The 27,074-nt window shown below is 44.0% G+C and overlaps 1 protein-coding gene across 4 annotated transcripts in view; it reads left to right on the top strand.

Moving 5' to 3' along the window:
• Nucleotides 1–26,629, top strand: part of LOC117486564 (calmodulin-binding transcription activator 1-like) — a 50,810-nt gene extending 24,181 nt beyond the window's left edge. Inside the window, exons 5-22 of one of the 4 annotated variants that reach the window (XM_034135075.1) lie at nt 2,348–2,483; nt 5,301–5,372; nt 7,578–7,731; nt 9,094–10,943; nt 11,901–12,027; nt 12,795–12,929; nt 16,761–16,909; nt 17,701–17,885; nt 17,969–18,047; nt 18,138–18,405; nt 18,837–19,369; nt 20,471–20,619; nt 20,719–20,953; nt 21,124–21,192; nt 21,308–21,453; nt 21,543–21,611; nt 21,744–21,774; nt 22,275–26,629. In XM_034135075.1, coding sequence (XP_033990966.1) covers nt 2,348–2,483; nt 5,301–5,372; nt 7,578–7,731; nt 9,094–10,943; nt 11,901–12,027; nt 12,795–12,929; nt 16,761–16,909; nt 17,701–17,885; nt 17,969–18,047; nt 18,138–18,405; nt 18,837–19,369; nt 20,471–20,619; nt 20,719–20,953; nt 21,124–21,192; nt 21,308–21,453; nt 21,543–21,611; nt 21,744–21,774; nt 22,275–22,307 — 4,420 coding nt within the window. In that variant the 3' untranslated portion in view covers nt 22,308–26,629. Of the gene's footprint in view, nt 1–2,347; nt 2,484–5,300; nt 5,373–7,577; nt 7,732–9,093; nt 10,944–11,900; nt 12,028–12,794; nt 12,930–16,760; nt 16,910–17,700; nt 17,886–17,968; nt 18,048–18,137; nt 18,406–18,836; nt 19,370–20,470; nt 20,620–20,718; nt 20,954–21,123; nt 21,193–21,307; nt 21,454–21,539; nt 21,612–21,743; nt 21,775–22,274 lie in introns of all 4 variants that reach the window. The other 3 variants (XM_034135073.1, XM_034135076.1, XM_034135077.1) reach the window with 3 other exon arrangements.
• Nucleotides 26,630–27,074: the final 445 nt, after the last annotated feature.

The following is a 27,074-nucleotide window of genomic DNA, read 5'->3' as shown; positions in this document are numbered from 1 at the left end:
TTGACGTTAGTTAATACAGATTGCATGATGAACAAAAGAAAAGAGAAAGAAAAGAAGAAAGTAAGTGAAGAGGTCACCTTATTTGTGATTACTGACACGGCAGAAAGCCCGAGGTGATGCCTGTGCGCTCCCATTGTGCCAGCTGAAGGACTTTTCTCAGGAGCAGCCTGAGGCCAGCAGCACAGTTTATGTTGTGGATGGATTTCTCATTGATTGGTTGTGCTGCCGTAGAGCCTCAGCCCCCCAGCAGCAGCAGCAGCAGCAGCAGCAGCAGTCATATTGGTGTTATTGAGCAGCAGTTAGATATAATCCCATTTACACATGACACGAGGCACGATTAGAACAGATTACACCTAATCCCATCAGATGGAAAGGAGCTCAGCAAACGGAGCCAGTGACATTTAGGTGTGTGCGCGGTGGCTGTGTGCATATGTGTGTTTTTATGCATATGTGCGCATGCGGGGGGGGGGGGGCGATATTAAGATAACAATCAATGACCTTCATTTCTCCCCTCACTGGAATACCTCATCAGTTCAAAGTAATGACTATTGCTTCCTCTCTCCCTCTCCTCTCACTTTTCTGGTCTACTCCTTCTCTCCTCCCTTTACCGGACTCACTCACTCGCCCACTCCGTCTCTTTATCTTGCCGTCTTTTTTCCCCCCACTCTCCTCCCCTTGCCTTCTCTGTTTTCGCTCTGCTACACGGTGGAACGGTGGAAAAGCTTTTTATATCCCACACATCACAGCCCAGTTACAATCAATAGCATTTATGTCTGCTTGAATCGGAGGGTTTGTGAGGAGCACGTGCACCATCCACGTGCGTGTACCACACACACACACACACACACACACACACGCTTATGAACAAGCACGTGTTTCCCACCCGCACACAAACACACACAGGCACACATCTGATCTCATCCATCTTCTCCATAACATAATTAGAATCAGCAGCTCTGAGATGACTCACACTGCTCGAGACGGAGACTAAACTCGGCTTTGATCGGAGGGTGGGGGTCTCCACTCCGCTAAGAAACTGGCAGGCTCACCCCAAAACAGAACAGATTTAAGGTGTCAAAGAAAATCAGCTCAAAGTAAATTCGATTTCACTACACACAGTGTTCTGAGTAAATTGCAATCATCTCAGTCCATATAGATGTGTCTACATCACATTCCAGCACAAAGGAGGTAAGAGGAAAAGAAAAAAGAAGAGAGGAAAGGAGTATGGGAAAGCGAGATCTAGAGAGGAGGAGAAGAGAGAAAACCATAAAATAAACAGATGTTAAGATAGTAGAAAGAAATAGACAAGATGAGAAGATACTAATAAGTGGAAAGGAGTGGAGAATGGAGCGACTGAAGAAGCAGTAAAGAGAAAATGAAGAGATACTATGATAAGGGGGATAAAGACTGGAGGTTGACGGAGAAGGAGGGCAGGGAAAGAAGAGAGGAGGTGTGTAAATGTGTGTGTGTGTGTGTGTGTGTGTGTGTGTGTGTGTGTGTGTGTGTGTGTGTGTGTGTGTGTGTGTGCATGCATGCGTGCTCATGAGAGCGAGCACTTGTGAGTATGTGTTAGTTTATTGATTGTTAACGTGCCTGTTCTCTTTCTGTTGTCATGAGATAAGGCAGAGAAGCATTTTCCCTCCACCTACACACACGCACGGAAACACACGCACGCACGCACGCACGCACGCACGCACACACACACACACACACACACACACACACACACACACACACACACACACACACACACACACACACACACACACACACACACACACACACACACACACACACACACACACACACACACACACACTTGTCCTTAACGTTTTAGAAGTGTAATGATTGATTGCAGAGCAGCAGGTTTGACATTGAGCTCAAAGAACACACGGCAGTGGGTCCTGCCATCTCTGATATCATCTCTGTCTTTCCACATGTATGGCTCCTGGTGTGTTTACTTGTGTGTGTGTTTGTGTGCATGTTCATCCCACCAGGTGTATATAGAATGAGAGCTTAGAGGCCAATGTTCCTGTTGTGCTGATAAATCACCCTACTCAAATATTAACACGTAGGAGTGTGAGTCTACGTATAAGAGGGGAGGGGCCGCAGGGGAGCAGCTAACTTGACTGTGGGATAATAACATTGACGTCACTGTGTAAAACTTGCTGTAGTCAGTATTTGTAAATCAGCGATGCAGGATAATCTTTAGACTTTTGACAGTTTGAAATGACAGCATAAAAGTATTTTCTGGCCGGATTCCACGCAGTTGAATTGTTTTGAAGCGTCCTCTGTGCTCAACATATCCATTTCTGTCTGTCTAATTCTTGATCCTGTGCTCCATCAGGCCTCAAAATGGCTCTATGATCCTCTACAACCGGAAGAAGGTGAAGTACAGGAAAGATGGCTACTGCTGGAAGAAGAGGAAAGACGGGAAGACCACCCGAGAGGATCACATGAAGCTCAAGGTCCAGGGAGTGGAGGTGAGAGGCTGCGGTGGAAAAACAAGTCGATGATCGTGTTTGGCGCTGAGCATGGTTTCACTGCCAATCTCACTTCCTAACTTACTCTCCTTCCCTCCGAGGAGACACACACGTGCAACACAAATGTACACACAAACACACATGCTGAGGCTGCAGGCCAACGTGTTACCTGAGAGCCAGCGGTGCCCCCTTCCTTTCTTTACCTCTCTCCCTGCTCCTGTCTCCCTGCCTCTCTCCCTCTCTCCCCCTCTTTCTGAAGGATAAGAGTGTGTTTGGCTCGAGGCCAGGAATGATGTCAATGCCTCCTTCAGCAGAACAGAGAGGGGTATCGATCCAGTCTCAAGGCAGCGTCTGTGCGTGTGCGAGTGTGTGTCTGTGTGTGTGTTGAAGTCACATCAGCCAGCTCAAAAATTGATTATTCAGCAGGAATATACCAAGAGGTGAGAGGAGTGAGCGCGCATGTGTCAGAAACAGAAAGGATGAGGTAGAGGGGGGAGACAGCGAGGATGCACATGGATGTTTGCAGAGGGCTCAATAGTTTTGCGTTAGGGTGAGCAGAAGACAGGCGAAAGAGACACAGAAGTAAAGGGAATAATTGAGATCAAGTATTCCCATCTGGGTCTCTATTATTCACGACCCCACACTCACATTGACATTCATCCCTCATGCAATTTTCTGCAATTGTGCGTGAACACACACTACACATATACAAAGTGTTTCTCTCTCCGGTAGTCGCTCAGTAATTGTTTGTGTCACGTCTTCCCAGGACCCCCCAAAGCAAGCACAAGCAGGCAGTGTGTAGAAAGCAAGGGACAGGAAAGAGGGAGAGCAGCGAGATAGGCAGAGGGAGTGAAGGAGGATGGGGAGAGGCAGGAAGCAGGAGAGAAAAACATAACCCTGGATGGAGAGCCTGCTCATATCGAATGGAAATATATGGAAATGCACTCTGCCTTTGGCAAAACACACTTTAGATAGAGGGCGGGCTACTTCTGAGAAGAGGCAAAATGGCGTGAAAAATATAAGTGTGCACGAGTGTTCATGAGACAGAAAACAGGACAAGTTGTAAGTGTTGATTATAGTACAGCCTGATTGCAGAGCATCTGTGTGTGCAATTCTGTTTTTACACACAACCAATATATGCGTGTGTGTGTGTCTGAGTGTGTTTGTGTGTGAGCCTTGACTTCAATGCATGTGAAAAAGTGGCAGTGAGAAGGTCCTTCTTTCGTCATTTCATCCTCCCCCTGTCAAACACAACAAACACACGCTTCATTATTACCGGGTATCGAACCTCAATTCTGTAAGCGCATAATAAAAAGAACTTACAGAGAAATGCAGCCTGATTTTAAAGGGGACCTATCATGCCAACTGCACGTTTTGATGTATTTTATACATAAATATGTGTCCCCGGTGTGTCGGGGAACTCACGCAGCGTCAGAAAAATAAAACACTCTCTTTTCCTCCGTACCCACATCTTTTAAAAATGGGGGTACAACCTTTATATATACAGTCTATGGGTACAACGAGTGGATACAGATTTGCTGCCGATATTACGTAATTTCGGATGGTGGACCCACAGAGAGTTGCTATCAGAAACAATGCCTGACGTGTTTTGGATGTAATATGGTATTTGTTTACATTAGCAATCATCGCTAACACTGTACTGGAGAGCACATGTTTTTTAAAAAGCAGGATGAAAAAAAAAAGGAACTCACCTTGTGGTAAACCTGCAAGAGAAAAAGCATTTGAGCTCCATACTGTTTCAGAAATAATCCTTGATGTGGTTTAGAACAGGATGGCGTTTTATCACAGCAGAATTTAACTTTATCTCCGGTAGAATTCTGATCAGGCATTAGCTCCGCCTCCTCTTTTTTTTTTTTCAAGCTAAGGACCCAAAATCTGCGTTTCTCTAAACAGGGCTGGAATAGAGGGATATGAGGGATGTCTAAAATGCATGATCTGTTTGTATTTTGAGCAAAACACATCATAGACATGTTTTTATATATGTTTATATATCTGAGACCTAAAAATAGCATGACAGGTGCACTTTAAATGCTTGGTTAGACTCGTTGTCTTGTGTACTTGTTTTTAAATTAGATATTTACTTTTAAAATCGGAATTCAGCTAAAAAGGAAAAGGGATAGTTTGCATGATTTGAAGTGGGTTTTCTCTTGTAGTTATTCACGTTTATATGCATTTTGCTGATGGTGTTGGTTCAGAAACTTTGTTACAGTACTGGCATTGCTATCAAATCATTTCATACTGCATCACAAAAATATAAACACTATGTAATCATAAATGTGGTCTATGTTCAGACTCTCACAGCCTTATACACTACTTTGTATGTATGTAAGCATCCTCTGCTGGATGGAGTCCCTTCTGAACTTCCTCTTCATCTTGTCCACCTTGACACTCTGTGCTTTCCTCGCTTTCGCCTCCTCTCCTTTGTCCCCTCCACTGTTTCTGATCTCTCTTGCAGTGTCTGTGCGCTGACGACAGTGTGACTTTTTTGTGAATCCCAAGTGGGTTGTGTCTCATCTTGCTGAGGCAGTACATTTCCCAATCTCTTGTGCTGTAATTGTCAAAATCAGATTTATGGTATTTTAGAAAATACATTAGGAAGAAACGCATACAGCATGTTTGCAATTTAGTTTTAGCACCGCAATCAATACAGCCTAAGTGGGTATAACCTGAGTTCTCCTCTCCTGTTCTCTCACTTATTGTCCTCTCCTACTCTCCTCCTTTTCACTTTTTGTCTTGCTTCCTCCCTTTTGCTTTTCTCCTTACCCCCTGCGATCTCCCCTCCTCTCCTTTCTCTAGTGTCTGTATGGCTGCTACGTCCACTCCTCCATCATCCCCACCTTCCATCGTAGATGCTATTGGCTGCTGCAGGTAAGCCCCCCTTTCCCCACCTTGCCTTTGCTCGCACATTCATACACATACTAGAACAAGACTTCAACATTATTTATAGAGTTGTGATACGTTGTCATGTATTTTCAGGTATTTCAGGTATTTCCCGTAACACTGTGACAGCCTTGTTACACTGTGACAGCCTTGTTACATTTATTTCAGCTATGTCAGAGCTTTATTTCCTATTCTACACAAAACTGTGCAACCAGAGTATATATTACCAGTGTTACACCAAGTTTCGTCTTTTAAACTGTCCATTTCCGAAACAGAACACTAAGCTTAACCATAAACCAGCAATAAACATCCTCCTCTAAATTAATGGTGCAGACTTTAGTGAAAATACAATCACAAGGCTTGGGTCATAATAAAACTGGATGTTGTTTGGCAGTTTGGAGTAAACTCTCACACACAGTTGGACCACGAGAATGTACCAAGAACACGTCAGGCCTATAGGTTGCTTTTTATGATAGGAACACACTGTGCAGAATAATAAAAGCATTTATTTGCCAGAAGTTGACCAGAAGTTGACTTCCAGAGCGCAGTGTGGTTTCTAAACCCTGACTCTCGATACTTACAATGAGCATCAAGGACTCCTGTGCTCCTCAATATGTGGTCCTCTCCAAGAAAACACCCTGGAGCTACAAACAACACACACACCAACACACACACATGCACAGGTGTCCCCTGTGTGTAAAGGCATGTTGTTTTTCATAGAGATGTTGGACTCACTCTACTGCTCATGTGAAATACAGCACACACACACACACACACACACACACACACACACACACACACACACACACACACACACACACACATACACACTCACACGCACACATGTCTCTCCCTCTATTGGTCATGCAAGACATGGTCACCCAGACCTCATCATCTTCAGATGACAGGTTACATGATGAATCTTAAAAAATGCATTTACATTTACACTGCCTCTCTCTTCATCTCTCTCTGTTCATTTCAAAGAAAATGTTGAATATCCTGCAATGTTCATTTAAAATAAAAAATAAAATATGGAAATGCACACATATTTATGTATTCCGCGGCAGAATTCCCTGCATAATTTGTCACATGAAATTTACAAGGACATTCCAGCCACCGGCCGTAAATTGAATATGCCCTCTCCCAATATATTTCCCTCTTTTCCGCATGCCCAACTAGTTTGATTCCCGCAGTCTGAAATTACGAAGGGAAATTTGTTTGCTTTATCTCCAAAGTGCCATTTTCTGCTCTTTGCTCCGATATCAAAACACATCAGTGTGAATATGATCATAAATCAGCCTGTGACTGCTGTTGAGCACAGTGTGGTGCTGTAGCTGCCCACTGTGCCATCCTCTTTTGGAGAGAAAAGTGTTCCACCTCAGCAGGTCCTCCCCCTCACCTGAGTCTGTCTACTGAATCTTTCATCAAGAGGAGCTTCTCTCTCTGTCGCACACACACACACACACACACACACACACACACACACACACACACACACACACACACACACACACACACACACACACACACACACAGATGCGCGTGAAAGCACCTGTTGAATCATTCATGAGGTAGAAATTCCATAGGTCTACTGGTGGCCTGCAGTATAGTGAAAACTGCTCTCCCTCTTTTTTGTCTCTCTCTCTGTATATACATCACGCACACACACACACACACATGTGGACACTTTTGCAGCCTCTGCAGGGTCAGAGAGAGAGTGATGAGTGGGCTCGAGCTGTTAAATCTTTTATGGGCAGGTGAAAGAATCTTATCTGACACGCTATGTCCAACCTCTTCCCTGACCTCCACGTTTTCTCCCATTTTCCTTCTCCATATCCCCTCCCTCTGTAAATAGACTCGATTGTGTTATTCTCTCCCTCCCATATGTTGGAAAGAACATGACAATGAATTAATGAATAAAGGCAGTGTATAACTAACACCATGTGCGTGCCTGGTTCCCTGTGTGTGTGTGTGTGTGTGTGTGTGTGTGTGTGTGTGTGTGTGTGTGTGTGTGTGTGTGTGTGTGTGTGTGTGTGTGTGTGTGTGTGTGGTGTGTGTGTGTGTGTGGTGTGTGTGTGTGTGTGTGTGTGTGTGTGTGTGTGTGTGTGTGTGTGTTGTGTGTGTGTGTGTGTGTGTGTGTGTGTGTGTGTGTGTGTGTGTGTGTGTGTGTGTGTGTGTGTGTGTGTGATGTAGAACCCAGACATTGTGCTGGTGCACTACCTGAATGTACCGGCAGTGGACGACAGCGGGAAGCCATGTGGTCCTGTCCTCTGCTCCATCAACACAGACAGGAAGGAGTGGGCCAAGTGGAGCAAGGAAGAGCTCATTGGACAGCTCAAACCCATGTGTGAGTTAGCTCTTCTCGCCAGCCTCCTACTCTCATGTTTCAGCCCTCGCACTTCTCAAACATGAGGACATGAGTCACCTTGGGTCAATAAAAAATACCACCTGTCACGGTGCAGTAAGTCTCCAAATTAATCAGTGAAAAACCAGTGTGGTAAATCTAAAACACAGATATTTTTGGTTCACTGGCTTGATTTTAGGCTTTGTAAACAACTTGGCAGCAGAATTGGTCTCGAGCCATGCCCCTTTATCACAGGAGACAAACAGTGTTTTCATCAGCTCAGGGAAGATAACATAACATTTCTCAAATGCATCAAGGAAAAATGATCAAATCTTGGCAGTGTTAATTAAGCTCAAACCTCTAATTGAGATATTGGCAGATCAAAGATGAATCAGTAAGCCGAAATGCAACAACTGGACTTGCATAAGGGTGTTTTGGGTGTTAACAGGGGTCTTATTTACTTGTAGTTACTAGTAGTTATAGTAAACAACCTTGTCCAATGACAATCCCCCCTACACAAAGACATGTATACCACTCAGCCAGGCTATATAGAGATTTAGATTTTTGGTTTTTGGTTGTTCACATTCAGCACCATGCTGCCACCTAGAGGCAGATACATAAACACCCCCAAAAAACGGAGGAATAGAGGGAAAGAAGACAGAGGTGCCAGAAATATACAGCATGTATTATTCATAAATGAGCATCAGGGAGGAGATACACACCCTAACACACATGCACACACACACTTACCTCATCTCATCCATCTTTTGATCTGGTTTGGAAGGCCAAATAAGGACAGCTGCCCGAAACTAAGTGGCTTGTTGACTTAAGTAGCACCTCACTCCTCAATTTCCCCACTGAATCATATTCCCTCTCGATCTTCTGTCAGTCCCAATTTGTTCACAAAACAACAACTCTCTGCTTTTTTTCATTTCCTAGAACTTAGAACTTGTCTTGATCTTTCTGTGGTTAAAGGGGCGTTTACGGCCATTAGATCTCTGAACTGTTTGTTTTGTCTTTTTAAGAGCTAAATCCCAGAAATATAAATGAATCTATTTTAAAACCAGGAAATCCCTCAGATGCTAGAATTAAAATGTCTTTAATATTATACATTATGTATATATCTGTTATATAAGTTATATACGTTTTTTCAATACTCAAGCATCTCAAGCTGTGTTTTAAAGTATTCAAGAGCTCAGTCTCCAGTTTACATTCTTAACACTGGAGGGCGCCATTACACACTGTCAAAGGTGTGTGAGGTAATGCAACGTTACTATAAGGATTGAGCTTAGCAAATGAAAGGACAGAAAATGAAATGCATTGTCTTTAATTCTGTTTCCTTTGCTTGAATATCTTTTCTAACAGGTGCTGGCAGCAGCCTGCATCAGAAATGTTCCAGTGTCAAGCAGCGCATCATCTCATCCAAGCAGGAGTCGGGGGCAGCAGCAGGAGGTGGAGCGGCAGTGGGAACGGGCGTAGCTGCAGGACAGAGAGCCGAGGAAGCAGATGGCACGGAGGTCCAGAACAGCGATGTGTCAGAGGGCCAGACAGAGCCCAGTCCGGGGGGAGGGGGGAGGAGCAGAGCGGGTGGAGGGGAGAGGAGGAATGGCAGGATAACCAAACCCTCGCTCCTCCCACAGAGCAGCATGGAAGTGTCCTCATCTACCTCCACCAACCAGGTGGAGGTCCCAGACACCACCCAGAGCTCACCACTGTCAATCACCAGCGACATGGCTGATAGCCCCGCCCTCGCCATCGGGGCCGGCTTGTCACAGAGCACTGCTGTGTTCATGTCTGAGGTCACCACGCTGACTGGGGAATCGGTGTACTCCACTGGCCACACCCACCTGCTGGGATCCGCCCATGAGAGCACCACCGCCAACATCCTATTGGCTGTTGCCCCCGAAAACCAGAGGTTCGCTTCGTTTCCGGGTGGCGTGGGCTTAGGAGAGGTGGGAGAGTTGGTTCTCTCCAGCTCTCTAGACACCACTGGAGGAGTCAGCCTTCCTGAGACAACCATGACCTTTGACCCCGACTGCTTCCTTAACAATCCCAAGCAGGGCCAGACGTACGGAGGAGGCGGAGGGAAGGCTGAGGGGTGTAACGGTGACGATGGAGGTCTCCACTGCTCCCCTAACAGCTTTGTCTACAACCAGGCCCTCGTCAACAACATCAAGACAGAACCTGCACCCCTGGAGCCGCCGATGGCCCCCCAGAGTAGCTACGTAGGGGAAGGGACCGGCCTCAGCCCCAGCACCACCCTGGAGCAGATGGACTTCAGTGCTGTGATGTCATCAGCCTGTGTCCCGAGTCTAACCCAGACCTCCCACCACCCGTCCCCAGGCCTCTTCCTCCAGGGCTCCCCGCCGACAGGCCAGCTGCAGACCAACGGCACAGAGGCAGGGCAGGAGTCCGACGAGGCCCAGGCTTACATCAGCCTGCCCACCGTACCAACAGACACTCCGGTAACCAACGGAGACCCGCATGCAAACCTCCACCAAGCCAGCCCAGACCAGCAGGGCCTGTGTGGGAGGAACGGACACGGAGCGGCGGTGGGCTCCTTTCCTCTGACGCCACAGGAAACAAACGTGGACCAGTCAGGCAACAGGGGGCATCGAGAGGTCGGGGGCTTGGAGAAGGCTTCTGAGAACGGAGGGGAGCTGCTACTCAAGCCCGGGGATCCTCACGAGGCCTACACGAGCGTTGACACCGAGCACTACCTGCAACCTACAGATGACAATGGAGGAGGAGAGGAGGGCGGGGGAGGTGGAGGAGGGAGGGGACATCTCTGTAACGGTGTTAGCTTGTCAGGGACCAGCAGTTCAGTGGGGGCCAGTCCTCAGTCTATAGCTGCTGGTGCGAGCATGGAGGGGGCACTCTACAGCTCTTCTCTTCCTCAGCAGGGTGGGGGGGGGTCAGCTACAACAGCTGGGGCAGGGGCGGCCATCAGTCTGGAGGGATTCGAGGCTTCCTTTGGTAGCCAGTTCTCTGATCTCATCAATGACTTCATCTCAGTGGAGGGGGCTGGAGGTGGTGTGGCGGCAGCTGTGACCGGGGTCCTGATGCCCCAGGAGGGGGCAGCGGGGGAGGAGCAGGGCTCAGCAGCAGCCCACCTGCAGGGCTCCGAGGTGCAGCAGGGGGCTCTGGGGCTGCTGCAGGAGACTGGGAGGCTGTTTGGTGTGACAGACTACTCCCCAGAGTGGTCTTATCCAGAGGTTGGTAAACCCAACATGATTATTTTTCATTATTTATTCATCATTGTTCCCTGCTGGAAAATCAGTCGCTCCACCACATGATTGACGGTGGCTTGCACTGATGTTAAACGCTGAAATCACACTCACAGTTTGTACTGAGACCGCCAGCCTGGCTGTGTGGTCATTAAGGACTCTGAATGTTTCAGACTCAGCTGATGAAATTTCAATATTACACTGATTACCCTGGGTGGCTTCATTAATTTACCCATGTTGTACTTATAATATCTCCCACACAAGTTATGTCACTGAATCATGATGAAACGTGCGGAAACACAACATCTTACCAACATCATTTTCAAAAGAAATATTATTTTTAAGGAATTGTATTAATCACCTCCAACATGTGCATATGTTCAGCTCTAATTTTGTGCAACTTTCTTTCAGGATCATCACTTTTACATCATACTGATTATTCCACAGTCTCCTAAAAAAGCAACACGTTGGCTTAATATTTTGAACTTAAATAACCCTACCAAATGCTGGTAAATGGCTTTCAATCAAACATGTTTTTGTTTTTGTATGCTCACTTCATGACTGAAAATGTTTGGGTAGAATATGTTGTTTATGTTTTATTTTTAGCTCCACTAGAGAAAACACATGGCAGTGTTTAGATGGTTCAAAACAACTTGGCTGTGAGGAGCAGCGCAGCCTCTAGGGGCTGCTACCAGGCCTTTCAGACTCATAGATTTGTCATTAGCAAAATAACAACCACCTTGTAAATGGGGCAATTATAAATAGCTATGAATTTAGATTCATGTAATAGAAAACAAAAAAATAGGCCACTGTGTCTCTGAGGTATGTTTTCGCAAAAGATGGATGGAATCAGGATATCTGATATCTGTAATTCATGCCGTGATGTGTCAGATTCTCACACAGACTGTGAGATAATAGACTAAAGGCTCTGCTTGTGTGCCACAGGGCGGAGTGAAGGTGCTGATCACAGGTCCGTGGTTGGAGTCGAGCAGTGAGTACAGCTGTCTGTTCGACCACATCAGCGTCCCTGCTGCCCTCATCCAGCCCGGGGTGCTGCGCTGCTACTGCCCAGGTAACACACCTGTGTACTGTTCGGACACACTCACACAAAACACAACTAGCTGCAACTATTATCTCTAAGGTCAGTCAGTTAGTTACAAAAGAAAAGCGTGCAAACTGTTTGTCGTAGATCCTTCTGAGAGAGATCATCACTCAGCAGAGATTTCCTCTTTCATTGGTGTTGCATTCGTCATTGCACTCAGCAGAGGGTGAACAAAATACACAACAGTAGGACTACCACCAAGCTGCTACATTTAACAATCAAAGCCAGATGAGATAATAAAATTGTGTTTCTTCCTATTTAAAGTTCTGCCGGGGCCATCGGTCCCAGCTTTTGGGAATTTGTTCTTGTTAAATGTAAACCTTTTCCGTACCCTCATCCTTCTAATCCCTATAATAAGCCGTTTCCAGCAGGCTTTATTCAGTGTACTAAGAAAGAGTTTAACCATGTCAGCTGCACACCTTTATCTTACAAGATAAGAACAATACAAAAAATGTATTTGAGAGACACTGTCTGGCAGGTACAAAATATATGCAGCTCTGCTCGGAAATGTTTTTTTTGGATGGTATAGTAAGTGATTCATGAGTCACTTCGTACTACATTAAGTTTGATCAGGGGAAACCGTATAGGCAAATGTTGCAGGCAGACCTGGGCAAAGCAAAATTACACATTCACAGTTTGTAACGGTTAGCATACTGAAATTATTCCTTAAAAAGCGATCTGTCTCCGCAGTCGGTCAGTGATATTAATACCTTACTTGATTTTACGTTTGTTTCCAGCCCATGACACAGGACTGGTGATGCTACAGGTAGCTATGGGTGGTGAGGTCATCTCTTCCTCTGTGGTGTTTGAATACAAGGCCCGTGACCTTCCTGCTCTGCCATCTTCTCAGCACGACTGGCTGTCCCTCGATGGTGAGAGCATCCGTTTGTGTCAAACTTTTATTGTATTAAAAAAAAAAAGCTTCTACCATGTGACTTTTACATAGCTGTTTTACTGTGTGCCTGGAGTGTGTTTGATTCACTTTGACTTTAAACATACTTGATCTTTAAGGACATGCACTTGACTTTATTTTTACCCTGAAAAGTTACAATGTGTAGGACTTTTCCTCAAAAACAATGTATAGACTTAAACAAACATCACTCATGACCCAGTAGAAGATAGATGCAGTGTCTGCAGAGACCCTGCCCTCTGCATCTGTTTTTTTTATTTTGCTATGTTTAGGACTTTTCTGGGCCAAAACCTGTGGAAAACAGACAAAGCATGTTGTAAATCTTGGGTTGACATCACCTGTTGACAAGCGCAATAACCTACGTTTAGATGTAGAGGATGAGCCAACTTCAAATGTTAACAAACCACAACTGACAAATCCTATCCCTTTTCTTTATACTTTCATGTAGCGTTGCAGCCTCTACACCTAGCACCTAGTGTGTGTGTGCATGTGTGTGTGTGTGCCTGTGTGTCACTCTGCTGCTCTCTTTTGTCAGCTCCATCCATGACTGCCTCCGTTTGTCAGGCGACAGATTTACTGACCGTGTATTTTGTCATGGCTGTGTGGTATTTGGCTGAATTGTATATTCCTCTGTGCCAGAGCTGCAGCTTTTTGTCTGCTGTCACCCTCAACTTGCATGCAGATGAATTTAAAAAGGAACATAAGCTCCTAAACAGTTTTGACACCTGTTATTTGTCTGGTTTGCATGTACACTGCATATTTTATTGTTCATAAGAGCTTAAAGCTATGTCATTTTGGAGTTCTTAAGGTCAAATAATTTATTATGGAGTCCATTGTGAGCGTTTGCATGTTAGAAAGAAACCGGAAGGATCTTCTTAGAGCTATAGAGAATTGAATCAAATTAAAACACACTGTTAGAGGGCAAATAAATGTTCTTTGAGTCAGCTCTGGGGGATCGGTTGCATATATAATGTGCACAGCGCCAGGAGGGGGGGGGGGGGGGGGGTAGCTTCTGTGTGCAAATATATCTCCTGATGCAATTGCGGCTCGGAAACACACGGGTCTCCTCAGCGAGGCATGTCCTGGGTTACTCTGTGTTCGCCCCCGTCTCTGCGTTGCGCAATGCGGCACTGCGGCTGTACAGTCACAGCGGGCTGAGAGCTGGAGTGAAGGGCAAGGACATCATGGCACAACCGTGGTCCACTTCACTGCCAAAGCGTTGTGTGCTGTGCTGCCTCAAACACGCTAAATATAGACTCCCTAGACGCCCTTTTCCTGAAGCCCTTTGTTTGTCCTTAAATATACATCAAAGTCTTTCTCTAAAATAGACAGAGCTAAATAAGCAAAAATGCGTCAGCTCTTGACTTTGTCACATGTCATTGCTCCAGTTTAGTTTGTATTGTTGTACCGATGACGACCGAGCCTCCTGCAGCTCGCAGTCTGGCGGGTGGATTTGAAGCGTGTCTGCGAGACAACGTGGAAAACTCTCTCCCTCCCCCCTATCGCTCTTTCTCTCCCTCTCTTTTTTATTCCCTCCCTCCCTCGCTGCACTTAGTTGTGTTTTGCTCGATCGGAGTAGCAATGTGTGAGTCGCACGCTTCAAACTAACGGGGTTGAGCAGAAGCAGGAACAAAGAGCAGCAGATAGAAAGACTCGCTGTTTGGGTTCGTAGATTATTTGATATTTTTAACTCATTTTAACTTAAAACATGCGTCCCTTTTATTTGCGTGCTGTTTCTGGGTTGAGGTTTATTGTCATGCTGTTGTAGTCGGACATTAATGTCCCTGTTGTCTAAATGCTGGCTTTACAGCTCTAGCCTACTTTTGCATTTCACGTTTCAGTTAAAATATGTGTAGTACTACATGTGGAGAACATGTTACAACTGTTGATGTAACACAAAGGGAGGGAAGAAATGCCACAAGTCCTCACGTTGTTTGCATGCTAGATGTTTTTTTTTAATGTTGCAGACCTGAGGATCTAGAAGCTTGTTCAGCTTTACATGTTGACCTGTTCACTTTCAGCACCAGCAGCAGGGAACAGCTCCACTGAACTCTGTCACAACAACTGAAGGGGGGCTAATGTAGAGGCCCAGATAATAACAGGCCTCTAGGCGCAGACATGTTGTTGATCAGCTTAACTACATTATATGCTCTGTGTCATACGCTCCTGTTACTTAATGAAGGTTTCCTTATGTGGGACATCTGTTAAAAGTGTGTAAAGTAAATTATTTTTAAGTTAACTTTAACAAAGAACAGAAGTAGACAGAATCAAACGAATTTCTCATGGATGTGGACATATTGGGAGCTTTTAATGTGCAAGTAACAAAGTTAAGTAACATTTATTGGAATGTAACACCACTACTGGCAATGCAGTCCTCTGTTATCAGAGTTTTGTGATATCACTTGACTGTGGTTGGTCAGTATTGAGAACCTGTGCAGAGCCTTGTTTATTATTTGTATTACTAAGCAGATAAGGGGGGGGGGACTTAACCATAGAGTGAAAGCTGGTAAGGAGATCCACAGCTCCCCAGTATAACTACAAATAAACATCAAGCAAACTTTGAAAAGCGGCTTGATTTGTATTCTAAGTGATCCTTTATAGCTGGATGTGTCACCAGAATACTTATGCACTTATTTTTACTGGCTAATTATAATCAATTTACTTAATTAATACACATGAAAACAGTTAATGAAATAATTCAATTTGCATTTTAAAAAACTATTAGTGAAGATTGTATGCTATTGACAATAACAGATACATTCATGTTTTAATTAGATCCCAAGATTACCTTTAAAGGAGTTCCCAGGGTTCCAGTCCACTTTCTTGTATTTCTCTTTATCATGACATGAGCCCTGCAGCATCTAGTCTCAAGTAGCATAATGGCATGTGGAAAAGGGAATTATAAAATGGAAAGTTGCATGAAGAGGCAGTAAAAGTAAATTGAAAGCCTGTTAAGCAGACATTTGACAAACATATTAAAAATTCAACAATTACCATTGCATCCCTATTTAATTGCCTCATTTAAAACTAAATGTTTGCCAACTTCCTTTTGATATTGTATTATATCAGTTATTTAAATTATTCACCACAGAGAAATCCAATCTGAAAGCATTACATGCTTTTTATGTGAACAAAAATCAAATTTCCTTTACCTTTTTGTGGATGTATCTGTGTTTTTTATGCATCTGTATTTTTGTGTTTACTTGTTTGCAGATGGGTTCAAAAGCAGCTTCTTTTGTGTTAAAAAGAGGATTGTTTTCGAAAAATCTGTGTTTCCAGAAACCTCTACTCCTTTGCTGATTGGCAGAGTGTAGAGGGAGGAGCCTGAGTCTCCATGTCCCTCTCATGGCTCCACCCTTTCAGCTTATTTGGTGTGCTGCAGACAGAAAGAAAGAAAAATAGGAGTGAAATGAGAGGAGGAGAAAAAAGAGAGAAAAATAGAGAGACAGAGTGAGAGAGCAGCAGGTGGGATGACATAATGTGCACTGCAGCAATACTGCAGCAGCATTGAAACAAAGGGTCACACTCACACAGCATTAAAAACATATTTGTTGTTAGATGTACACTTTTGTACATACACACACACAGTTTCCCTAGCTACCAAGTCCCCATTGTTGGTAATGGAGATTTATTGGATTTGAACTCTGATTTATTCTGCAATATTAAGTCCTTCAAAGAAAAGCTTATAGCTGCTTTAAGTAGGATTTACTACAACATAAAATGTGTCTGCTTGAATACAATAAACAAGTGGCCAATGCTTACAGCTCTATGTGACCCCCCTTCATTCCTGTAGATACCCAGTTCAGGATGTCCATCCTGGAGCGACTGGAGCAGATGGAACAGAGGATGGCTGAGATATCCAATCAGAATCCCAACTCAGAAACCATGGCAACCAAGGGCGGAGGAGTGGGGGGAGGAGGGGCCACCGATCAGCAATCTCAAGTAAGGCAGAGAAGAAGTGATTTGTAGCTTAGGTGAAATGTTCCTTTTTGTATTGTTGATATTAGACAGCATCAAGCAGGCAGTACAAGTAAACAAGATGAAACATAAATCCTCTCATAAATGTTTAATTAAAGCCTTTAATGTTTGAGTTCCTGAGATTACATTTGAAGACTGCATGATGATTTGTTTAAAAGCCTGCAAAAGGAAAAGCTTTTCAGCAGACAAAAATACTAAGAACAAAAGCTCCGACGACTTTAGATTCAGGGAGTTGAGATTTTCTGACATAATTTTACTTGAAATCATTTGAAATGTAATATATACTAAGACGAATAATGCGTGAATTTGTTTCAGGGCTTATGTACTGGATTTTATTTATTACAAATTTTTATCAGGTCACCCCCCCTGAAAGAATTATTCCTATAACTCCATTTTGGCATGTTTTAGTATGCTTCACTCATGCTCTCAAAATGTCGGAGGCTCTGCAAAATCGCTGAACACTCTTTCTTTGTAAAAACCCAACAATGTTTAACACCTTGTAAAACATTCATAAGTAGAAAGGAACAATATTGTATGTAACCGCCCTGTAATTTGGATCCGCTCCAAAATGTAATGGGTTCGTGCTTGACCCATGCTACTCCCTAACACCAAGTTGCAAGATTTGGGTCAGTAGTTTTGCCATAATCCTGTTGACAGTCAGACAAACAAAACTAATCCAAAAACCCCTCCTTGGCAGGGGTGAAAGTCAGCAAAATGTTGTTGATTAAAGTCATGAAAACCCTTTCTTTCTCCAGATTTCTACCGATCAAGGTTCATTCGAGGGTCGTGTTGTGGTGGTTTGTGAGAAGATGATGTCCCAGCCGTGCTGGGCTTCATCCAATCAGCTCGTCCACAGCAAGAACTCCAGAGGAATGACCTTACTGCATTTGGCTGCAGCTCAGGGCTACGCAGGGCTCATTCAGACTCTCATTCGCTGGCGGTGAGTGACACACAAACATGACACATGATTGTGAGCGCACAGACTGGGTCAGGTTATTTCACCTTTGTTGTCTCGCTCCGCAGCACAAAGCATGCTGACAGTATTGACCTCGAGCTCGAGGTGGATCCTCTCAACGTAGACCACTTCTCCTGCACTCCACTGGTGAGTAATCAATATTTCTCAATGGTGTTTAGAGTGTGTCCTTCTGTTCCGTGCCTGTGTGTGATCTGTGTTTTCCTTTGGCCTCCTCAGATGTGGGCATGTGCTCTTGGTCACACCGAGGCAGCCTTGGTGCTTTACCAATGGGACCCACGAGCTCTGGCTATTCCTGATTCGCTGGGACGCCTGCCACTCAACATCGCCCGATCGCGGGGCCACACTCGATTGGCTGAGCTCTTAGAGCAGCTGCAACTAACTCCTCAAGCTCAGGGCCAGCCGGCTGACACCTGGATGGACAGGTGGAGAGGAGAGTCACAGAGCAGTGGCATAAGCAACAGCCCTACCCCAAACCCTAACTCAGGTGGGAATGCTTGCTATGTTTATGATTTAAACCCATCAAGGAAGAAGTTGTCTCATTTTAAAGGTTCAGTTCACCAAAACACCGAAAATAGCCCAAGTGGTGTGTAACCAGGCCGGCCTGACTCTGTCCATAGGTACAAACTCAGCCTGCAAAGCCCTTTAAAGCTCACAAAGTAATTGCAGCCAAAGTTTAAAAACAACAGTTTGACAATTTATAAGGGTTATTTGTCAGACCATTTCTAAGCTTGAAGCAGAGTCTTTGTATATTCTACACACCTCTCTCAAATTGAAAACTGAAAATGATGGCCATTACTAGCTATTTCGAAATGTAAGTGGTAAAAAAAAATATTTCATTGTTCTGGGTGAGCTGAACTTATAGCATGTCTGTCACCAGCCACTTGCTCTTATTTCCCACCATCTTTGTTTCCCCAGAGCTGAGGAGACCCAGGACCGATAGCCAGCCAGACAACCAGAACCAGAGCTGGGGCCAAACAGGACACAGAGCCCAAAAGGGAGAACAGGGAGGCCCACCTCCAGCCAAGAGACTCAAACCCAGTCCCGACACCCAGCAACAGCTCGCTAACTCACCCCAGGGCAACACCACCCTCACCTCCCTCCTCAACTCGTCCCCTAGTCCTAACACTCAACGCTCTCTCCTCCCCAACACCCCACAAACTCCCCTCCCACAACCCTCCAACCTCAGCTGTCAGAACGCGCCTCCTGCCGGCTCCAGCCCCGACCGGCCTCAGCTCCACAGCGCTCCACTCCCCCACCTGCAGGCCAGGATAGGGGGGTCTGGAGGGGGCACCAGGTGGAGTCTGAGACAGTCTCTGGGGCAGCGTAGCCTTGCCAGGAGGATCCTGGGAAAAGAGCGGCTGGCCATTCACCTGCGCCAAAGAGTGCTGTCCGACAGGGGGGAGGAGACAGAGCTGCTGACCTATCAGGATCACACAGAGGACTTGCAGGTAGGGGGAGCAGAGTGTGAGGGGCACTTTTGATTTTGTCCCTCAAAAATGAACTTTTTGTACTGTATAGGATAGAACATGTTTACATACTTGCATGTATGCCATGTTTGTAATAAAATACATGAAGAAATCCATTAAAAATATATCAAAACAAGTCTCTCCAAACTTTGACCCTCGATATGAAAAGAGGAAAACTCCATGATACCTCAATAGGTTAAACTGAAATGACAAAACCTCAGGAAAGTGCCCAAGAAGGGTAAGATTACATTTGGCAACAAACCTGAACATACATCAAATAAAATGACTTACTGTACTAAAACGTGTCACATTAAAGTTGTTATCATGAAAAGGGCGCCTGGTGCAGGTTCATCTTCACCTCTCAGTTACTCCCACAAAAGCAGACACTGACTCCTGCAAATGATCAAGTGCATTTACAAGAAAGGACAGAAGGGCACAGATACTGAATTCCCACTGAAGCTACTGAACAAGAAGATAGTACTGTATACACCTTAAATGAAATGAAAAGATTCACACTTAGTAGCAGTACAACACTGAGTTCAGTCAAAAGAGGATGAAGACAAAAAGGCTTTTAGTTTGGATTTAGCCATATGTAGTGCTTGTTTATCCAACACAACTAGAAATAGACTTAAACAAAAGGGATGCCGTTAGGTTTTGCCAACTGTAAGATAATTAGCCACCAGGGAAAGACATGTAGCTGTGTATTTTATAATGAATCTGTTTGGCATAACAAAGAGGCTCATGAAGAGAGGATATATGGTGTGTTCAATTATAAAAAACATTAGTGGTTTGATAAAGAATCCGGCCTAACAGTCATATGTTTTGTATGAACACATGATATGCAAACAAGGTAACCCATACAGTGGAAAGTTTAAAAGATCAAATGATGTTGATAATGCTTGGACTAAAGTTGTGTGGCAAACAAATAAAGAATAACCTGTACGTCATTATCTTAAACCTTTAAATACACAGAGTTGAATGTCGTTAGTTTAGGCATTCAAATACATGTCAAACGTATTACTATTTCAAAAGCAGCCTTTGCTGGAAATGTGTAGCTAACGCCCTGCTCTGTGTGTCTTGCAGATGGACATTACGATGCTAGCCGATCACATCATGGAGGCTTCAGCTGGAAGGCTTAAGCAGGAGGCGATGGAGACAGAAACAGACTCCGGGAAGGGGGGGATCAGCAGTGATGTCCGGTTACTGTCTGGTTACCTCAGTGAGGTGGAGAGGTGAGTCAAAGTATTCCTGATTTCGCCGTATTCACTTCACCCAACTCATGAAATATTTGTGAATAATGAAAGCTTTTCTTTGCTCTCTGTTTCCTCCAGGTTTCTGAACTCCAAGTCCCAGACTCCGAGTCCCAAACCAAACCCTCTCTCAGGGCCTGAGGATCCTCAGGCTAGGCAAGCCCTGTCCTCTTCCTTTGACTGGACCTCCTTCCTCTGTGCAGCTATGAAAGAAGAGAGGTTAAAAACCGGCTCCTGTCTAGCCATGACCGAGGCAGAGCAGGGGGAGCTGTACGAGACCATCAGGCATGCTCTGCACTCCCTCAGAAAACACAAGGTACTTATGGCCCTTGGAAAAGTACAGTTTGTTAGATTTTAAAATGGTATGTTGTCATGGTATTAGTTCTTCCCTTTAAATGCTTGTCTTTCATGAATCACAATCACTTGAAAAAGCTTACTATGAACATGTATGATGTTTATAAATACTTTTAATGTCATTCCCCGCAGGGTCCCATTCAGGAACAACGCAAAGAGATTGCAGCGGTGATTCAGCGCTGCTATAAGAGATACAAGCAGGTAAGAGTTTACAGCAACACATCAGATAAGCAGACATTATGATACATAGTATTCAGGATTCAGCATTACACTGCTAATGTTCTTTTGACCTCTCTGCTTGTGTCTTCTCTCTCAGTATGCACTTTATAAGAGGATGACCCTGGCAGCCATCCTGATCCAGAGTCGTTTCCGGAGTTTCCATGAGCAGAGGAAGTTCCAACAGAGTCGTAGAGCAGCGGTCCTCATCCAGCAATACTACCGCTCCTACAGACACTCCCTTGGGTACTCCACTCTCTCTCTCTCACACACACACTAAAGGCATGACTATACACAAAGGCCTCTTCTTACTCGTGTGTCTTTGCCCACAGCAGCCTCCTCACGAAAAAACAGAACCAAGCTGCTCGCAAGATCCTGAGATTCCTGCTCCGATGCCGCCACAGGTGAGACACCAAGCCCCTCACGCACCCTCCAACACCACTGCACACACATCCCCACACACACACACTTACAGCCCAATGTCGCACATCTGCATTGGTGCTAATAGTTGGTGTTGTTTTACTGTTCCTGTGAAGCCCCTTGATGGACGATAGGCCTCTGAAACGGGTGAGTCTTCTCTCTCTCTTCTCTCTCCCCCTCTCTCCCGGTGGCTGATGCCTGTTTGCATGTCAGCAGAGGGAGAGGGAGAGGAGATCCTGGATTGTCATCCTTCTAGCTCTCTCGCTCTCTCGCTCTCTCTCTCTCTCTTCTTCCCTTCCTGTCTCTCTTTCTCCCTCACTGTCTCTCCGAGGTCTGCTGAGTGATGTCTGCATGATTGACACATAGCTAGAGGAGCGATTCTTGCATACGGGGGCATGTTCTGACTGACATCACTAGGGGACTTTAAGTGTCTTGCTTGGCCTGCCAGTCTTTTTTTATTTGTGCCTTGACGGGTGGGGAGGTTTACAAGATGGAGGGTGTGTGTGTGCTGAGCGGGATTTACACGCTGAATAACTTTTCCTGTTGCTCTGAGTTTGGCCTTTCGGTATTAAAGTTAAGAGAAAAAATAGACACACACATTTCTCTGAGTGTATCTATAATGTGTGTTTGTTTCCCCCCCCCCCCAGGGCCAGAGAGCAGAGAAAGGCCAGGGGTCCTGAGAGCCCACCGTCAGTCCCCCCACACACCCCCCTCAGCCTGTGAGCAATCTATAAACCCTCCCCTCCATCTTCCCCCCTTGTTCCTTTCTTCTGTCCTCCCCAACTCCTCCTCCTCCCCCTTTCCATTCTTCTCCTCCCTTGCCCTCTCTCCCTCTCTCTCCCTCTTCTCTAAAGAGGGGAAAGACTCTTCCCAGACGGACTGAGGACAGGATAGGTGTCCATCATGGCAGCTCGGACAGACAGACTGCTGGGTGGAGCCCAGGGACCTGGCTCTGCCCACAGCACTGATCCTCCTCCACAGTTTCACTGGGAGGCCATCACATTAACCTCATGGCATTCTTTGCACTCTTCATGAGTATGTTTCTTTGCAAGAGCAAGTCGACGAGTCAGACGAGAGAACGCGGAGAGGAAGCGTCTGGCGAAGACATCCCTGCGCTCACGGCGGCGTCTGGAACGTGCTCCGGCGACGGAGAATGGCCGGCTCAAGATAAAGGCTACTTTAACATGCTGAAAATATACGAAACCTTTTGCGTTTTGTACCCAAACAGAAATCCATGAAAGAATAAGAAAAACATAAACCAAAAAACTCACTTCTATGTTGCATTTGCATGCAAGATCTTTTCGCTTATTCCTCCTCTCCATCATCGTGAAGAACTATAGAGGCGAATCATTCTGCGGATTCAGTATCTCACAAATATCACCAACCATTCTGACTCACAGGCTTACAAACCTATTAATCAGTCACCCGATCAAAAGGGGAGGGACTGCACTTGAATGTAAGAGGGGCATTGTTAGATAAGGGTCGGGGTCTGAATAACGATGTCTTAATTTGTTACATGGACTTTGTATGGAGTCGTTCTCAGAGGCAGCACTTTGCTCGCCTGACGTGGTGTGTCCGTGTTTGTTCAATTCAATGCATGTGTTTGAGCCACGAGCTCCTGCATGCTTGCCAAACTGCTTTAGTGTTGTTTCTTTTGTATTTCTATGTGTAGTTGTGTCTCACTTACGTCCTCATCAACTTATCCTTGCCCTGTGTAATGTGAACTGTGTAAGGACAAATGACTTATTTTGGGTGCTTTTAAAAAAAAAAAGTCTTTATTTATTTAAGGGTCTGATTATTTATTTAATTGGCTCAAGAGTGGTTCAGCTTGAGACTGGTTTTCCCCTTTTGTGTGGTAAAATATGACATGTTCCAATGGTTAAATGTCTCTGTTAGTTTGTTCTTTGCGTGAACCTCTAAATCCTAACTGTGGTTTGAGGAGAGAGTCACATACCATTGCCTTGACTTCTTGACTCTGAGAGGTCTCTATGCTTGCTCTGTACAGGACATGGGTCCTATACCTGCCCCTATACAGGGCATTGGTCCCCATATTAGCCCTTATGGGCGATCAAATCCATATTTTGGACTATTGCATATTCCTGTATATAAACTGACGAGGTAAGGGGATACGAGGACCCTGAAACTTTTTCATAAGAGGACTGTATTTAAGATTATAAATTATTTTACTCCCATAATGAGAACTTAAGACAGAGGCCTGGGTACACAGGATGGCTGTATTGCTTGTAAATAATGTAGATAATACAAACGGAGTAATGTGCATGAGATTTAAGAAACAGCAAAAAGAACATGTTAGTGGCTCTGGACTGTGAGAGGATTTTAACTGCTTCACTTTAAGAGTATCCAGTATAAGTGTTACTGAAAAGAACATTTTGTTAAAGCATGCTACTGAAAAATCTAATGTTAGAAATATAAGTGGGAAAACAAAGTTAGCTGAAACAATGAGATTTCAGACAAAAACATTTACACTTTGTGCTTTTTCTTTCTTGGCTAGCAAAAATTAAACCCTTTTTGCCAGTAGTGCCAATTATTATGAATGCTATTTTTGCCTAACAATATGTTACGTTGGGGAAACCAACACCCAAAAGATATCAGTAAGATCCACAGAGGCAACACACACACAGACAATAAACAGTAGAAGAGATCTAGTAGTAGCTCAAGCATAGACAAGCTCAGAGGTTTGTGTAGACGAAGATGATGCAAGTATGAAAATGTTATTAATGGTGATTTTGGTCGTTTTACTATGAATGCAATGAATGGTGAAGAGGGTGCTACATTCTTTACAATGTGGTTGTGCTTCAGCAACATACTAGCTTTTATTAAGACCATTACTCACACCTACAGCGGGTCCAGCCTGGCCTCCAGTCAAAGCTTTCCATCTTCAAACAGAATGTCTCTTCCCCTCCCCTTTTTTACATATCATTTGTTTATTTTTCTGTTTTATTCATTGTCACTGCCATTATGATACCACGTGTACTTTAGACTTCTGGAAAGCTCTGTTTAGAAAGTGCCTGCTCGATTTAACAGAAAAGTGCAAGCTAATATCAGGAAATATCTATTGTATGTCCTCCAAAAGGTTGCCAGTTACCTGTTTATTTTCCTAAACTGTGTGTTAAAAAATGACAGTGTTAAACTTGATCCGAGTCTAAGTTAGAAGCTCTAATTTGTCAGTGGTATGAATGAACGCTCATGGCCTGATGCTTTGTGTTGCTTTATGAGTCAAATCAGTAATTACAGTATCACTTTATGCCCCCACTTGTGTGTCAATTTTGCAGTATTAGAACAAGAAAACCATAGATTCCGCCTCTGTGTGTGAAAGGCACTAAGTCCATTCAAGATCTCAGTGTCGTTGTTGGGAGGAAGATGTGTTTTCTTGCAGGGACTTACTTTGTCTGTCTTTCCTTAAAAAAACCTTCTCGCAGCATTTAAACGAAAGCATAACCCAGCAGTTCTCCAGAGGATAGAAATAGCTGTCACTTTCTTTCTTTGTCTTTCACTCACACAGATATGCACACACGTAAACACATACATACGGTACACAAAGGTACACAATCCCACACAAATATGCCACACACTTTCTCTCTGTGCTTATGTCTTTGGGAACATTTAAATCTGTCCCTTAGATTTTACTCAGGGTTGAAGAACAGGGAGATGGTGTGTGGAGTGTGATGATGGCCTGCACAGAGTTGTACCACGACTGTGTACATTTGTCGATGCATATGTATGTGTACATATTTGTGTATGTTAGGAATACTCCAGTTGTTCATTCTCTAATTTAGTATCAACAAATGTTCAAATTAGTCTTATTTTGTGAAGCAGCAGATGATGTTTGCCTCATCCGAGCTGTGTTTGCATCACTTTTTTCTACAAGGAAAAAAAGAATCTCCAAATCCCGTATTTTATAGGATTTAGTTTGATTATACTCAAATAAAAGCAAGTGAAAAAATGATATTTCTATTTATATACATGTTCTTGTCTTAAACGCACAAGATTCTTGATATAGATCATTCTTAAAGGAAAATAGGCCACGTAACACCTCAATTTCTTAATTATAAAGAGTTTTAAGAGATAGTATATTGAACAATTTACAATTGGGCTATCTCTATTATGTGTGTTTCACATGTTTTCTGAATTTTCCTTATACTGAGAGACAGCCTTGGTTAGGACGGCGCTGTCAGGTTCGTTCATGTTACTGTATCGCTCCTCTTAAACGTCCCCTCCTCTCACATCAGCACAACTCAAGCCACAAAGAACACTGCTTTGGACTCCTTTATACATTATATATATATGCACACACAGCCAAATACACACACACACACACCAACATCAAAATGCTTGCGCTTTACAACAGACGCAAAGAAATGACACACACATGAAACTAGACACACAGATTGCAGCTAATTCATCAATAGTGTGTTCATGTTTTGGGAGAGGATGGTGACTGTAAAAATAGTATGTAGAGTAGTAGTAAAAAATAAAATAAAGAAATATTGCCATAGTAAACAGCTGGTAGACACGCGCAGAGACGGCGTCTGTACTCATGAGTCCGCCCAGATATGAATGGTATAACCTTTCAGGCCTTGTTTTGAGAGGGAGTGGCCAAACACCCCATTGCATGCTAGAATGGTAGACCCTTATTGATAATATATGGCTAGACCTCTCCTTGCCTTCCTCTTCTTCACCTCTCTATCTCTCTCATTTCCTACTGTATTCCCACCTTGCCTGCTGTTGTGTTCTCCATGCCTATCTCAGTCCTTCATTCCTCTTTTTTTTCTTGTTTGTAGCCTAGTTTTTACTTTGTTTTACAAACGTGCATGCACAAGCATCACTAAATTGTTGATGTTTTTAAAAAGAATATTTTGTTGCTGAGGCCATGCAAAGTGTTTTGAATATTGCCCTTATATGTGGAAAATGTCTTCTGAATGCTTTACATAATTTCTGCTGTAAAATGAAATCAGAATAAAAAGAAAAATTTGCACTTTAACTTATTTTTATTTGCCTAGTATTTATTTAGAGAAAGTATATCATCTGGGCTTTTCTTATTTCCTACTCTAATAAAGCTGGATCCAGTGTATTTCTACACCTCATTGGTCCACTATTTGTATATGTTAACCTTTAATTTAGTATATCTTCCATTAATGTACAGAAAGGGGGTGATGAAGCAATCGGATAAAACCCTAAATATGCAATTTCTTCTAATATCTCTAATAAAAAAGTATTCCACAATAATTGTTAAAGTTACATTTTTTGATATAACCATATTACCCAAATTTCAGTTGTTATAAATTCCAGATCTGTCTCTTTTCCCAAAACTCTTCATTGTACCAGTTTCACACATAGTACAGCCCACTGCCCTTTCCTTTATCTCTGCTGACATTATCAGAACATTTTATTGCAAATACTAATGTGTCCTTTGCCAAGTTTCTTGA

This window comes from Trematomus bernacchii, unplaced genomic scaffold, assembly GCF_902827165.1.
Source record: "Trematomus bernacchii unplaced genomic scaffold, fTreBer1.1, whole genome shotgun sequence".
In the NCBI taxonomy this organism is placed as follows: domain Eukaryota; kingdom Metazoa; phylum Chordata; class Actinopteri; order Perciformes; family Nototheniidae; genus Trematomus; species Trematomus bernacchii.
Note: the sequence above shows the minus strand (reverse complement) of the source record. Positions and strands in the feature narration are given on the sequence as shown.